Source organism: Diospyros lotus, chromosome 11, assembly GCF_014633365.1.
Source record: "Diospyros lotus cultivar Yz01 chromosome 11, ASM1463336v1, whole genome shotgun sequence".
Taxonomy (NCBI): Eukaryota; Viridiplantae; Streptophyta; class Magnoliopsida; order Ericales; family Ebenaceae; genus Diospyros; species Diospyros lotus.
The window spans coordinates 26,165,600-26,180,267 of record NC_068348.1 but is presented as its reverse complement, the minus strand read 5'-3'; the positions used below and the strand labels follow the sequence as shown (position 1 = coordinate 26,180,267).

At 31.2% G+C, this 14,668-nt stretch overlaps 1 protein-coding gene across 1 annotated transcript; it reads left to right on the top strand.

The window, feature by feature from the left end:
• Positions 1-768: 768 nt before the first annotated feature.
• LOC127812799 (geraniol 8-hydroxylase-like) lies at positions 769-12,809 on the top strand. The gene is given in 3 exon segments (XM_052353330.1): positions 769-1,493; positions 1,495-1,666; positions 12,195-12,809. Coding segments are annotated over 3 exon segments (1,494 nt in total). The 5' UTR covers positions 769-786.
• The last annotated feature ends 1,859 nt before the right edge of the window (positions 12,810-14,668 follow it).

Here is a 14,668-nt window from a genome sequence, read left to right as displayed (position 1 = left end):
TTATATTTTTAAAATCTAGTAAGTGTTTGTTAAATTTTTTTAAATTTTGTTAGGTACGTAGACATTTTTCGTTTGCAAGATATAATGAGTGATAGATAGTTGATATTGAGTAAAGTTCATTAAACATATAGTAATTAATAATTTAAAATTTGATGAATAAATAATTATATTTTTAAAGTTCAATGAGTATATATTAAAATAGTATTGATAAATTGTGAGTGTGTTTCTAGGCAGGAAGAAAGTGACTTTGAGGAGAGAACAACTAACAAAGCCTGGAAGAGCAGCGGAAGGACAGGGGAAGACGAAGGGCAAGGAAAATCGGTGGTTGGATGGATGGTGGTGAGGAAGGAGATGAATAGTAACTTTGAAGAAGGATGAACAGTAACAAAGAAAAAGAACATGTGAAAAGAAATAAGTGAGGCTTTTATATAAGAATATATGTGTAATTATAAAAAATTAAATAAATTTATTTATAAAAAATTAAATAAGAATTATATGTAAATTATTTTATATATTAACGAGATAAATTTAATAAATATATTAAAAATTTAAAATATTCCTCCTATCTTACAATTTCTATCTCATATCTTCTTTAATAAACACGACTATATGTTAGCTCAACCATCTGCCACTGACAACCTGCCCTCTTACTTTAATGTAACTGTTAACGTCATATAATTTAATTGATTATATGCTTTCATTATTCAGATTATAAATAATATATATATTATAGCTTTACGTAATTGAGCAGAGTATTGTGGTCTCAACTCTCGGAGAGAGAGGGAGATGGAACTGTACATTTTGCTCATCTGCATCTCAATTTCCTGGTTCTTCTTCTTCAACCCATTGCTCTGCCGCTCCTCCACTAAGAAGCTGCCGCCGGGTCCCGCCGGACTTCCCCTGATAGGCTCCCTCCACCGCCTGGGCCCCCGCCCAAACCAATCCCTCGCCAAACTCTCCAAAATCTACGGGCCCATCATGACCCTTAAACTCGGCACCGTCACCACCGTCGTCGCGTCCTCCGCCGACGCCGCCAAAGCCATCCTCCAAACACACGACCATAGCTTCTCCGGCCGCCCAGTCCCTGTCTCCGTCGCCACCCAGCCCAACCCCGACGCCACCATAGCCTGGGTCCCATCCGACAACTCCTGGCCCAGCCGCCGCCGCATCTGCGCCACCCAGATGTTCAACGCCCAGAAGCTCGACCAGCTCCAGCACCTCCGCCAACGGAAGGCCCAGGAACTCGTCTCCCACATAAAGCGTCACGCCGTTTCGGAGGCTCCAGTGGACATCGGGCGGGCGGCTTTTGCGACGACTCTGAACTTGATGTCCAACACCATTTCCTCGATCGACATGGTGGGCCCTGACTTCGATTCGGCGCAGGAGTTCAAGGACCTGGTCTGGACCATCATGGAGAACGCCGGGAAGCCCAACTTGTCAGATTATTTTCCGGTGCTCCGGTGGCTTGACTTGCAGGGACTGAAACGGCGTACCTGCGTATAAGAGGCTTCATGAAATATTTGACGAAGTTATTGAGAAGCGCTTAAGAGATAGAAGTTTTGATCCGGTGAACTGCAAAAAAGGGGATTTCTTGGACTCTCTTCTGGATCAGTGTGAAGAAGATGGCTCGAATTTTAACTCCATCACAATCAAGCCCGTGATACTGGTAATTAATCAGATCTCCGAATCCAACTGTTAATCGGTGTGCTTTTGGTAACCTTTTTTTAGATCACTTCAGTTGAAAAGTCAATCTTATCTTACTTTATCTTATTTTTAGTACAAAACTAATTTAACTTTATTACAAAAGAAAGAGAAATATTACATATAGCAGTATTTTTGTATCTGTTTAGTTGCTGTGTAGTATTTGTTTTATAGTTTTATATTTGTTTTAGCTGATAAACAGATAATGGCCTTATTGTAATTAGGTGATGTATTAGTTTTAGGTGTTTAATGGTTGAGATCATGAATAAGAGATCGAGGAAGCATTTTATATCACTTTGTCTTTTAACTTCTCTGTTCTAACATGGTATCAGAGCGCCTCCATTGTTTCCGCTGTCTTCATTTCTGATAGCTTGAGTTCTTCTCGCCATTATTCTCCTGGCGATTTTCTTGTTTCTTTCCAGTTAGATCTTGTTGTTCTAACTGTCGATATCTCCTTATTCAGGTGATCTTGTTGCTCTGTTTCGATTTATTCAAAATCGAAACCCTAGTTCACCGATTTGTTCAAGATCGAAGCCTTAGTTCTCCGATCTGGTAGATCTCGCTTCAATCTATTAGATCTCACTTTATTCAATCTCATTCAAAAATCGAAACCCTAACTCATAGATCTGTTTGATCTAGCTACTGTTTGGACAGATCCGGCTTTCTATTGGTTTTCTGATCGTCCAAATTTTTTTCATAATCTGATCTGTTCTTTGAAGTTCTTATATGGCTACGATAGCGCCTAGTTCCTCCTCTTCGCTGATGAGCAACACTGCTGTTGATGATGGATTGAGTCCGTATTTTCTTCACCACTCAGATAGCCCTGGGCTTGTGCTGGTTTCTCAGCCACTAACCGGAGACAATTATGCCTCTTGGAGTCGGGTTATGACGATTGCTTTGTCCATGAAAAATAAGTTAGGTTTCGTCGACGGTTCCATCCCAAGACCTACAGGTGACATCTTTCTTGTTAATGCCTGGATAAGGAATAATAATATGGTGATATCCTGGATTCTTAATTCTGTTTCAAAAGAAATTTCTGCCAGTGTCATATATTACGATTCTGCGTATGATATGTGGATTGATCTTAAAGATCGGTATCAACAAAGTAATGGTCCTAGAATTTTTCAATTAAGATGTGAATTGATGAATCTTAACCAAGGACAATTGTCGGTTAGTGCTTATTTTACAAAACTCAAGACTATATGGGATGAACTTGCTAATTTTAGGCCTGCGTGTAGTTGTGGACATTGCACTTGTGGTGGTGTTAGGGCTTTGGTTGATCACTATCAGATGGAATATTCTATGTCATTTCTTATGGGGTTGAATGAGTTGTTTTCTCAAGTTAAGGGTCAATTGTTGTTAATGGATCCCCTTCCTCCAATCAATAAGGTGTTTTCCCTAATATCACAAGAGGAGAATCAAAGGAATGTTATAGGACGTGTTACTGATTCTGCCATGTTTCATGTAAAACATGAGGTGAATAAATCTAGTAATAATAAATCCCAAAAGAAAGAGAGATCGATATGCATACATTGTGGATATCATGGTCATACCGTAGAAATATGCTATAAATTGCATGGTTATCCTCCTGGTTATAAGATGAAACAAAGGAATGCTCCTAATCATTACAATAACAATAATGCTTCTAATCAAGTGAATGTTGCTGTTACGGGTCAGGAATTTGAAAATTCTTCTGGCAGTCCAGTTGTTGGGGATTTTGTGCAAATTTTAAATCCTAATCAATATCAACAATTGCTGAGTATGTTGAACACCCATTTTGGGTCCTCAAAGATGAAAGCAGATCCTACTATTTCACAAGAACAGACCTCAGGTAGTTGCTTTTTTGTATCAGTCAATCCAATTCTTAATGATTCTAAATATTGGATAATAGACTCAGGAGCTACTAGCCATGTATGTTTTAACAAGGCTATTTTCCACTCCTTGAGGCCTGTTACTGATATATATATCACATTGCTCGATCATTCTCGGATACTTGTTCAGTTTATAGGGACTGTCAGGCTTAGTCAGTTTTTGGTGCTTAAAAATGTGTTGTTTGTGCCACAATTCAAATTTAATTTGCTATTAGTGAGTGCTCTAGTAGCAGGGAATACTATGAGCCTTAGTTTTTCCTCTCATTCATGCATTGTTCAGGATGTACATTTTTCAAAGATGATTGGCAGGGGTAGACTTCTTGAAGGTCTTTATGTAATTGATGCTGATGCTGATTTGTTGACAGACACACTACAAAAAATTTGATTTTTAGCGGCGGTTTCTAAAACCGCCGCAAAAAATGAAATTTTGCGGCGGTTTGCAAACCGCCGCAAAATACTATTTTAGCGGCAGTTTTTTTTTACATTTTGCGGCGGTTTTCAAAAAACCGCCGCTAAATTTAGAAAATAATTAAATAATTAAAAAATAAAATTTAATTTTGCGGCGGTTTCTGAAAAACCGCCGCTAAATTCAAAAATTATTAAATAATTTAAAATTAAAATTAAATTAATATTTGCGGCGATTTTCAAAACCGCCGCAAAATTCATTAAAAAAATTAATTTAGCGGCAGTTTCTGAAAAACCGCCGCTAAATTTAAAAATAATTAAATAATTTATAATTAAAATTAAATTAATATTTGCGGCGATTTTTCAAAACCGTCGCAAAATTCATTAAAATATTTAATTTAGTTTTCAAAAAAGAAATTTCCCCCCAAAACTTGCATTAATAATTTACAATTAATACTTATTGTATTAATAATTTATATTTTATAATTTGCATTAATAATTTAAAATTTTCAATTGCTTTGAAATAATAAGTAGTAATAAAATTTTTCCCCAAAATTTGCATTAATGATTTACATTTAATACTTATTGCATTAATAATTTACATTTTGTAATTTGCATCTTTATATATATAAAAGAATGATAGTTTTCGAAAAAGAAATTTCCCCTCAAAACTTGCATTAATGATTTACAAATAATACTTATTGCATTAATAATTTGTATTTTGTAATTTGCATTAATAATTTAAAATTTTCAATTGTTTTGAAATAATAAATAGTAATAAAATTTTCTCCCAAATTAATGATTTGCATTTAGTACTTATTGCATTGATAATTTACATTTTGTAATTTGCATCTTTATATATATAAAAGTAGGATAGTCTTCAAAAAAGAAATTTCCCCCCAAAATTTGCATTAATGATTTACATTTAATACTTATTGCATTAATAATTTACATTTTGTAATTTGCATCTTTATATATATAAAAGAAGGATAGTTTTCAAAAAAGAAATTTCCCCCCAAAACTTGCATTAATGATTTACAAATAATACTTATTGCATTAATAATTTGTATTTTGTAATTTGCATTAATAATTTAAAATTTTCAATTGTTTTGAAATAATAAATAGTAATAAAATTTTCTCCCAAATTAATGATTTGCATTTAGTACTTATTGCATTAATAATTTACATTTTGTAATTTGCATCTTTATATATATAAAAGTAGGATAGTCTTCAAAAAAGAAATTTCCCCCCAAAATTTGCATTAATGATTTACATTTAATACTTATTGCATTAATAATTTACATTTTATAATTTGCATCTTTATATATATAAAAGAAGGATAGTTTTCAAAAAAGAAATTTCCCCCCAAAACTTGCATTAATGATTTACAAATAATACTTATTGCATTAATAATTTGTATTTTGTAATTTGCATTAATAATTTAAAATTTTCAATTGTTTTGAAATAATAAATAGTAATAAAATTTTCTCCCAAATTAATGATTTGCATTTATTACTTATTGCATTGATAATTTACATTTTGTAATTTGCATCTTTATATATATAAAAGTAGGATAGTCTTCAAAAAAGAAATTTCCCCCCAAAATTTGCATTAATGATTTACATTTAATACTTATTGCATTAATAATTTACATTTTGTAATTTACATCTTTATATATATAAAAGAATGATAGTTTTCAAAAAAGAAATTTCCCCCCAAAACTTGCATTAATGATTTACAAATAATACTTATTGCATTAATAATTTGTATTTTGTAATTTGCATTAATAATTTAAAATTTTCAATTGTTTTGAAATAATAAATAGTAATAAAATTTTCTCCCAAATTAATGATTTGCATTTAGTACTTATTGCATTGATAATTTACATTTTGTAATTTGCATCTTTATATATATAAAAGTAGGATAGTCTTCAAAAAAGAAATTTCCCCCCAAAATTTGCATTAATGATTTACATTTAATACTTATTGCATTAATAATTTACATTTTGTAATTTACATCTTTATATATATAAAAGAAGGATAGTTTTCAAAAAAAAAATTTCCCCCCAAAACTTGCATTAATGATTTACAAATAATACTTATTGCATTAATAATTTGTATTTTGTAATTTGCATTAATAATTTAAAATTTTCAATTGTTTTGAAATAATAAATAGTAATAAATTTTTCTCCCAAATTAATGATTTGCATTTAGTACTTATTGCATTAATAATTTACATTTTGTAATTTGCATCTTTATATATATAAAAGTAGGATAGTCTTCAAAAAAGAAATTTCCCCCCAAAATTTGCATTAATGATTTACATTTAATATTTATTGCATTAATAATTTACATTTTGTAATTTGCATCTTTATATATATAAAAGAAGGATAGTTTTCAAAAAAGAAATTTCCCCCCAAAACTTGCATTATTGATTTACAAGTAATACTTATTGCATTAATAATTTGTATTTTGTAATTTGCATTAATAATTTAAAATTTTCAATTGTTTTGAAATAATAAATAGTAATAAAATTTTCCCCCAAATTAATGATTTGCGTTTAGTACTTATTGCATTAATAATTTACATTTTGTAATTTGCATCTTTACATATATAAAAATAGGATAGTCTTCAAAAAAGAAATTTTCCTCCAAAACTTGCATTAATGATTTAAAATTAATACTGATTGAATTAATAATTTGCATTTTGTAATTTGCATTAATAATTTAAATCTTTCAATTGCTTTGAAATGATAACTAGTAATAAAATTTTTCCCCAAAACTTGCATTTAATACTTATTACATTAATAATTTACATTTTGTAATTTGTATTAATAATTTAAATCTTTCAATTGTTTCGAAATAATATATACTAATTATGTAAAATTAATAATAAATTTTAAATATACAAGTTTTTCAATGCTAATTGTTTTCTATTAAATTTGCATGAATTTTATGAGAAATATTAATAGACAACTTAAACTATTAATTAAGTCATAGAAAAGTATCTATTTATTTAATATATTATTTTTATATCTTTATTCTATGTATATTTATATAATAATAAAATATGATAGTGAAATAAAGTATTTTGCCAAATGTCAATTAGTAGGGTTGTCAAGTATTAGAGTTTTTCAATACTAATTAATATTTAAGGTATCACATTTTTAAGACTATGGAAGAAATCAAAATTCATTTTTTTTAAATTTTGTTATTATTGAAAAAACTTATTCTTACTCATATTTAAGAGTTTTAATTTATATTTATAATTATAATATAATAAATAGAAAATAACGAACATCTTTAAGTGAAAATATTATAGATTTTATAATATTTATTTATAAATAAATATAATATAATAAAAAAAATTTATAAGTATATTGAATTAAAAGTGTTCTCCATTAGCATATTGAATAGTGAATAATTAAGTAAACTTAAATTTTTTCAATATGATTAAAGATTAAAAAAATTATAATTATCAATTTAGTTAAAATTATTTAAAATAATAAATTTATTTTTTTATTTTTAAATTAAACTCTCCCACATATCGCGGGTTCACCACTAGTTAAAAATTTAATTTAAAAAAATAAAAATAAAAATAAATTTAACAAAATTTTAATAATTTTAAAATATATATAATTTTTTTATTTTTAATAAATTAATTTAATTCAATTAATTTATTTTTAATTTATTCCTTTATTCTTTTAAAAAATGATAAATTAATTAATATTTTTCTTTCTATATTAAAAAATATAAAATATAATTCTGAAAAATAGTGGTATATAATTTATATATGTAATTATATAACAAGGGAAGTTGGTAGATCAGGCGGTTTCAAGCATGCAATGGCATATGGGAGGTTGTGGGTTCGAAACTGGGGAAGGGGGAGCCTCGCCACGTGGCGCGCGGATATGCGGCCACGTGGCTGGGCGGGTGGGCAACCGTGTGGGCGCGGGCGGGTGAGAGAGTAAAATTTTTAATTTTATTTTAATTTTAGCGGCGGTTTTAAAAACCGTCGCTAAAATTAAAAATTTTTAATTTTTTTTAATTTTAGCGGCGGTTTCTAAAACCGCCGCTAAAATTTTAAATTTTAATTTTTTTTTAATTTTTTATTTTTTTAAATTTTAATTTTTTTAATTTTTGCGGCGGTTGAAAAACCGCCGCTAAAATAAAAAATTTTAATTTTTTTTAATTTTAGCGGCGATTTTTAAAACCGCCGCTAAAATTAAAAAAACCGCCGCTAAATCACTGATTTTGCTGCGGTTTTAAAATCGCCGCAAAATCAGTGATTTAGCGGCGGTTATTCCAGCGGTTGGTCAAAACCGCCGCTAAATGCTCCACGACGGCTGGTTCAGCGGCAGTTTTGAAAACCGCCGCTAAATCACTTAGCGGCGGTTAAAAACCGCTGCTAAATGCAAAAAAAACCGCCGCTAAATGCCAGTTTTTTTGTAGTGACAAATGTTATAAATCTGCCACTGTGGCACATGTTGTAAGTAGAAACACTTGGCACACTAGACTTGGACATGTTTCTTTTGACAAGTTGGAAAAACTGAAAAATGTGTTACACTTTGGAAATAGTGGTGGTGATTCTCATTGCTCAGTTTGCCCTTTAGCAAAGCAAAAGAGACTTCCTTTTGTTTCTCATAATCATATCTCTCAAACTACTTTTGATCTTATTCATTGTGACACTTGGGGGCCATATCACATCCCTACATATGCGGGTTATAGATATTTCTTGACTTTGGTTGATGATTGCACACGTTTCACTTGGGTATTTTTAATGAGACATAAACATGAGGCTAAAGACATCATTCCCAAGTTTTTTAATATGGTGGAGACTCAATTTAATGCTAAGGTAAAGATGTTTAGGTCTGATAATGCACCTGAGTTGAGATTTCAAGATTACTTTGAATCTAAGGGCGTCTTACATCAGTTTTCTTGTGTTCAGAGGCCTGAACAAAACTCAGTCGTTGAACGCAAACATTAGCACCTCCTTAATGTAGCTAGGGCATTGATGTTTCAATCTAGAGTCCCTATCCAATTTTGGGGTGAGTGCATTCTCACTGCTACCTTTTTAATCAATCGAACTCCTACTCTAGTATTAAATCAACAGTCTCATTTTCAGCTTCTTTATCATGCACCTGTTGATTATAGTTGCCTTAGAGTATTTGGTTGTCTCTGCTATGCATCCACATTATTATCTCAAAGGAATAAATTTTCCCCTAGTGCTTCTACTTGTGTTTTCCTCGGATATTCTCCTGGCATGAAAGGTTATAGGCTGTATGATATGGCTGCCAAGCATTTCTTTCTCTCTCGTGATGTTGTTTTTCATGAGCATATTTTTCCATTTCATAATAGTGTATCTTCTCATGATTTGGTGGATCCTTTTCCTAATCTAGTCATTCCTCATTCTCAACATCAGCCCATTTCTTCTCATGCTGAATATGTTCCAACTGAGGGTTGTGTTGCTAATTCTGTTCCAGCTAAGGATTGTGTTGCTGATTCTGTTTCAAATTCTCCTTGTAATCCTCTTCCTCCTCGTAGATCAACTAGGGTCTTGAGGCCTCCTTCTTATCTCCAAGATTTCCATTGCAATTTATTGTCCCAGACTTCTTTGCCTTCTACGAAATCTTTATATCCTATAGATCATTTTGTTTCTTACTCCAATTTTTCCCATACTCATAAACATTTGCTTCTTAATATTTCATCTACATTTGAGCCTCAATTCTATCATCAAGCTGTGCCCTATGCCCATTGGAGAGATGCTATGAAAGCAGAATTGGAGGCTATGCATATGAACCATACCTGGACTGTTACTTCATTGCCTCATGATAAGCATGCTATTGGGTGTAAATGAGTGTATAAAATCAAATTCAGATCTGATGGTACTATTGAGAGATATAAAGCACGTCTTGTGGCAAAGGGATACACACAACAAGAAGGGTTAGATTTTTTTGATACCTTTTCTCCGGTTGCCAAATTAGTTACTGTTAAGGTGTTGTTGGCTTTAGCAGCAATTAATAAGTGGCCCCTTATTCAACTAGATGTTAATAATGCCTTTCTCAATGGGGATCTTTTTGAGGAAGTGTATATGGATCTTCCTCTTGGTTATAGTCCTAAACTTGATGCTCCACCTCAGGGGAACGTTTGGTATGCCGGCTTCATAAGTCTATCTATAGGCTTAAACAGGTCTCTAGGCAATGGTTTTCTAAATTCTCATCTGCCCTTATTGAATATGGATTTATTCAATCCAAATCTGACTATTCCTTGTTTACCAAAGGTGTTGGGTTTTCCTTTATTGCCTTACTTGTCTATGTTGATGATATAATCATCACGGGTTCTGATGTTGTTGCCATCGCCTCTCTCAAATCTTTTCTTCATAGCAAGTTCAAACTTAAGGATTTAGGCCGGTTAAGGTACTTTCTTGGTCTTGAGACTGCCTGGTCCACTAAGGGTATTTTTTTCTCCCAGAGGCATTATGCCTTACAGCTGCTTGAAGACACGAGTTTTTTGTCTAGTAAACCAGTTGCTATTCCCATGATTTCTCATATCCGTTTAAGTTCAGATGAAGGTCCTTTACTTGAGGATGTGTCTGCTTATCGGCGGCTTATTGGGAGGCTTTTATACTTAACCATTTCTCGACCAGACATTACATTTGCTGTCCATAAGCTTAGTCAATATGTTTCTAAGCCCAGGAAGCCTCATCTTGATGATGTTCATCATTTGTTGCGATACATTAAAGCCTCTTCGAGGCAAGGTCTTTTTTTTTTTCTGCTGTTTATTCCTTACAGCTTCGTGCCTTTTCTGATGCTGATTGGGATTCTTGCTCGGACACTCGAAGATCTATTACTGGTTTTTGTGTCTTTCTTGGTGACTCGTTAATCTCTTGGAAGGCTAAGAAGTAGTCTACTGTGTCTCGTTCTTCTGCCGAAACTGAGTATCGTGCTCTTGCCTCTATTGTTAGTGAGCTTGTTTGGTTACACCAGCTTTTATCTGATTTTCAGATATCTACGGTAACTTCTTCTCTCTTGTTTTGTGATAATCAGGCTGCGGTTCATATAGCTTCTAATCCGGTTTTTCATGAACGCACCAAGCATATTGAATTAGATTGTCATTTCGTTCGGGACAAGTTGTAGGCTGGATTATTCAAGCTTTTGCCTATTAAATCAGCCCATCAACTTGCTGATCTCTTTATAAAGCTGTTGCCTGCTTCTCAAATACAGTATTTGTTGTCCAAGATGGCTGTGATTGATGTTCACAGTCCATCTTGAGGGGGAGTATTACATATAGCAGTATTTTTGTATCTGTTTAGTTGCTGTGTAGTATTTGTTTTATAGTTTTATATTTGTTTTAGCTGATAAACAGATAATGGCATTCTTGTAATTAAGTGATGTATTAGTTTTAGGTATTTAATGGCTGAGATCATGAATAAGAGATCGAGGAAGCATTTTATATCACTTTGTCTTTTAGCTTCTCTGCTCTAACAAGAAAAAAATTAAATTTGATATTAGTTATATAAATTTTATAAAAAATAAGATTATGAATGAAAATTTAGAACTAATATTATAATTGATGGACAAAAATGTTTAGGATGTCATTATTGTTATAATTGAAAATTTTGTTGCATATATTTTGTCCCATATATGCAACAAAATTAGTCATATAAATTCTCATAAAACATTATTTTTAATTTTACCAAATCTAAGTATCACATAATACTGTCTAGAACCATTTTTTTTTTTTAATTTTAACTGTGCCATAATTCTCTAGTTAACATCCTCCTCATTTTAGATGACTGGTCCAATACATGTAATTTGATTTTTTTTTTCTATGTGATTATATCTTCTAATTTTATAATACAATTATCTACATTTATGGTCAAATAAATGACTATACTTTTAAACTCGAGTGAATTTAATTATTGTATTAATATTAGTTATTATAGTAGATAATTGTTTAACATCAAAGTTCTAACTCACTTAACAATCCCAACTTTTTCTCTGATTAAAATAATTGGAATCCCACAAAATATATTACCAATTTGATCCACTCTTAGAAGTTATTTATTTGATATTTTTTTTAAAATATAATGAGTAAAAGTATAATAAATTTTTTGATATTTCATTTTTGTTAATTTTTATTGAAAAGTATGTAAAGAGGCTTAATTAGCTCTATTAAATCTTCTTCATGGTGATTTCAAGCAATTGATTAAATTGTAGGACTTGTTTATTGCTGGAAGCGATACATCTGCGATAACAACGGAATGGGCAATGGCGGAGCTTCTTCGAAACCCAAATATTCTGGAAAGAGCAAGAAATGAGATCATCACAACCATCGGAACCGACCGGCAAATGCAGGAATCCGACATGGACAATCTTTCATATCTCCGGGCTGTCGTGAAAGAGACGATGAGACTCCACCCAGCCGTCCCCCTTCTCTTGCCCCACAAAGCAAGAAACGATGTTGAATTGTTGGGCTTCGTCGTGTCGAAGAACACTCAGGTACTGGTGAACGCGTGGGCCATCGGAAGAGATCCCAAGCACTGGGAGGACCCTTCTTCGTTTTCGCCGCAGAGGTTCTTAAACTCTGGTTTGGACTATAAAGGCCGGGACTTTGAATATATTCCTTTCGGAGCTGGCCGGAGGATATGCCCTGGCATTCCGCTGGCTATTCGGATGGTCCATTTGATGTTGGCTTCGATTCTTCAGTCCTTCAACTGGAAGCTACCTTGGGGAACTATGCCGGAGAAGATGGATATGGATGAGCAGTTTGGAGTAACATTGAAGAAAGCTGTTCCCCTCCTTGCCATTCCTGTGATGGAAACAAAACTTTGATTATTATATACATATATATATATATATGGATAATTTTACTTTTAAATAAATGTTCAAAAATGCTCTCTTTAATCATTATACCGATGAGATTTTTCTTACAATTTTAGTATATAATTATTTATTATTATTAGATAGTAGAATATATTTAAATACAAATAAGAAATAAAATTAGAATTAATACCTATTAAAATTTCACGAAGAGCAAACCAGGCTACAACTTTAATAGTTCTCAACATCTATTAACAACGATAAAAATTTAATGAATTGAGCATTGCGACGTCTTGTATCCATCATATTCTAACTATTTCAAAATTTATCTAAATAAAATACCAATGAGATTGGGGTAAGATGCCCTAGATGAACATTTTTGCCATAATTAAATAAGCATATTATGTTATAAATGCACCATGTCTCAACTAATGAATTTATTTGGTTTTGAACAAATAGGCATCCTAAAGCATCTTAGGAGCTTTACCATTCTTGAATAGATTGAAATTATATTCACCTCCAATACAACAACATACTTTCTAGAGAAATGTGTCATCATCAAATTCTATTATCAAAATAAAATAAATATAATTAGGTAGTCATCTTTAGAGTAATCTCTAATTCACAATGTTGGTGAAGGGTTACTAATTAACCATGGGGCCTCCTTAAAAAGCCATTCAAAAGTATTATAGTAATCTCTGCATATAATATCAATATTAGGAAATTATTGTTTTAACTTTTCAATGATTTTCTTTAAGTGATTATTATGGTACATTGACAAGCTATTATTTGTTTCAAACAATAATGCTATCATATGCTATCTTGTCATTCGTCTCAAAAATAGTAAGGTAGACTAGAAAATAACCTATTGAAAAATTACTACGAACCACCACTCAACTAGCTCCATATTGAACGATAGTATGCCCACACACACACACAAATAAAAAAAAGACAATTATATTTGAAGAGATTAAGTAAAGAATCATTTGGATAAGTTTAAAAAAAAATAAAAATGTAATAAGTTTTAGAAAAACTTCTTACTTTAATAGCGTCAATAATGGTTTATACGATATCAAGTACAATATCCTTTATCTCTTATTTATAGTTTTACCTCCTAATAAAGTATAATTATAATCATTATCTCCAATCTCTCTAACCATGAAAAAGGAATTCTTTAAGTATTTCCAAATAATTCACTACAAAAAATTAGAGTTTTAACGACGGGAGACGATCCGTCGCTAAAGTTGGCGTAGCTAAATTTTAGCGACGAAATATAGCGATGGGTAAGTTTTGTGACAGATTCAGTAATAGGATTGTGTCTTGTTGCTGATCAGCGACAGGACCACTCCCGTCACTAATCAGTGACGGGTGTTGTCCCGTCGCTATAGCTCGTCGCTGATCAATTATTTTTTAAAATAAAAAAAAATTAAAATTTAAACGTAAATTAAAATTATTAATAATTTATATAAATAAAAAATTTTAAAACGTTAAAAAAAATTAATTATTTTCTATAATAATTTTAATAGATAAAATAAAAATAAAATTTTTAACGTAAATTAAAAATAAAATTTACAATTTATAAAAAAATTCATATTTAATCATTATTCGAATTTTTTTTATCTTTTATATTTATTTAAAAGAAAAATTATATATAAATGAAATTAATGATAATTAACAATTTATTTTAATTAATTATTATAAATTAAAAATATATTATTTTTAAAAAAATCAAAATTTATATTAAGTTAAACTAAATTCATATCAAAATTCATAACGAAACTAAATTTGTAAGTCAAACTGATTAATTCATAAATATTCAGTTATAATCATCATTTTGTTCCTCATCATCAAAAAACTGATTACTCGGTCCT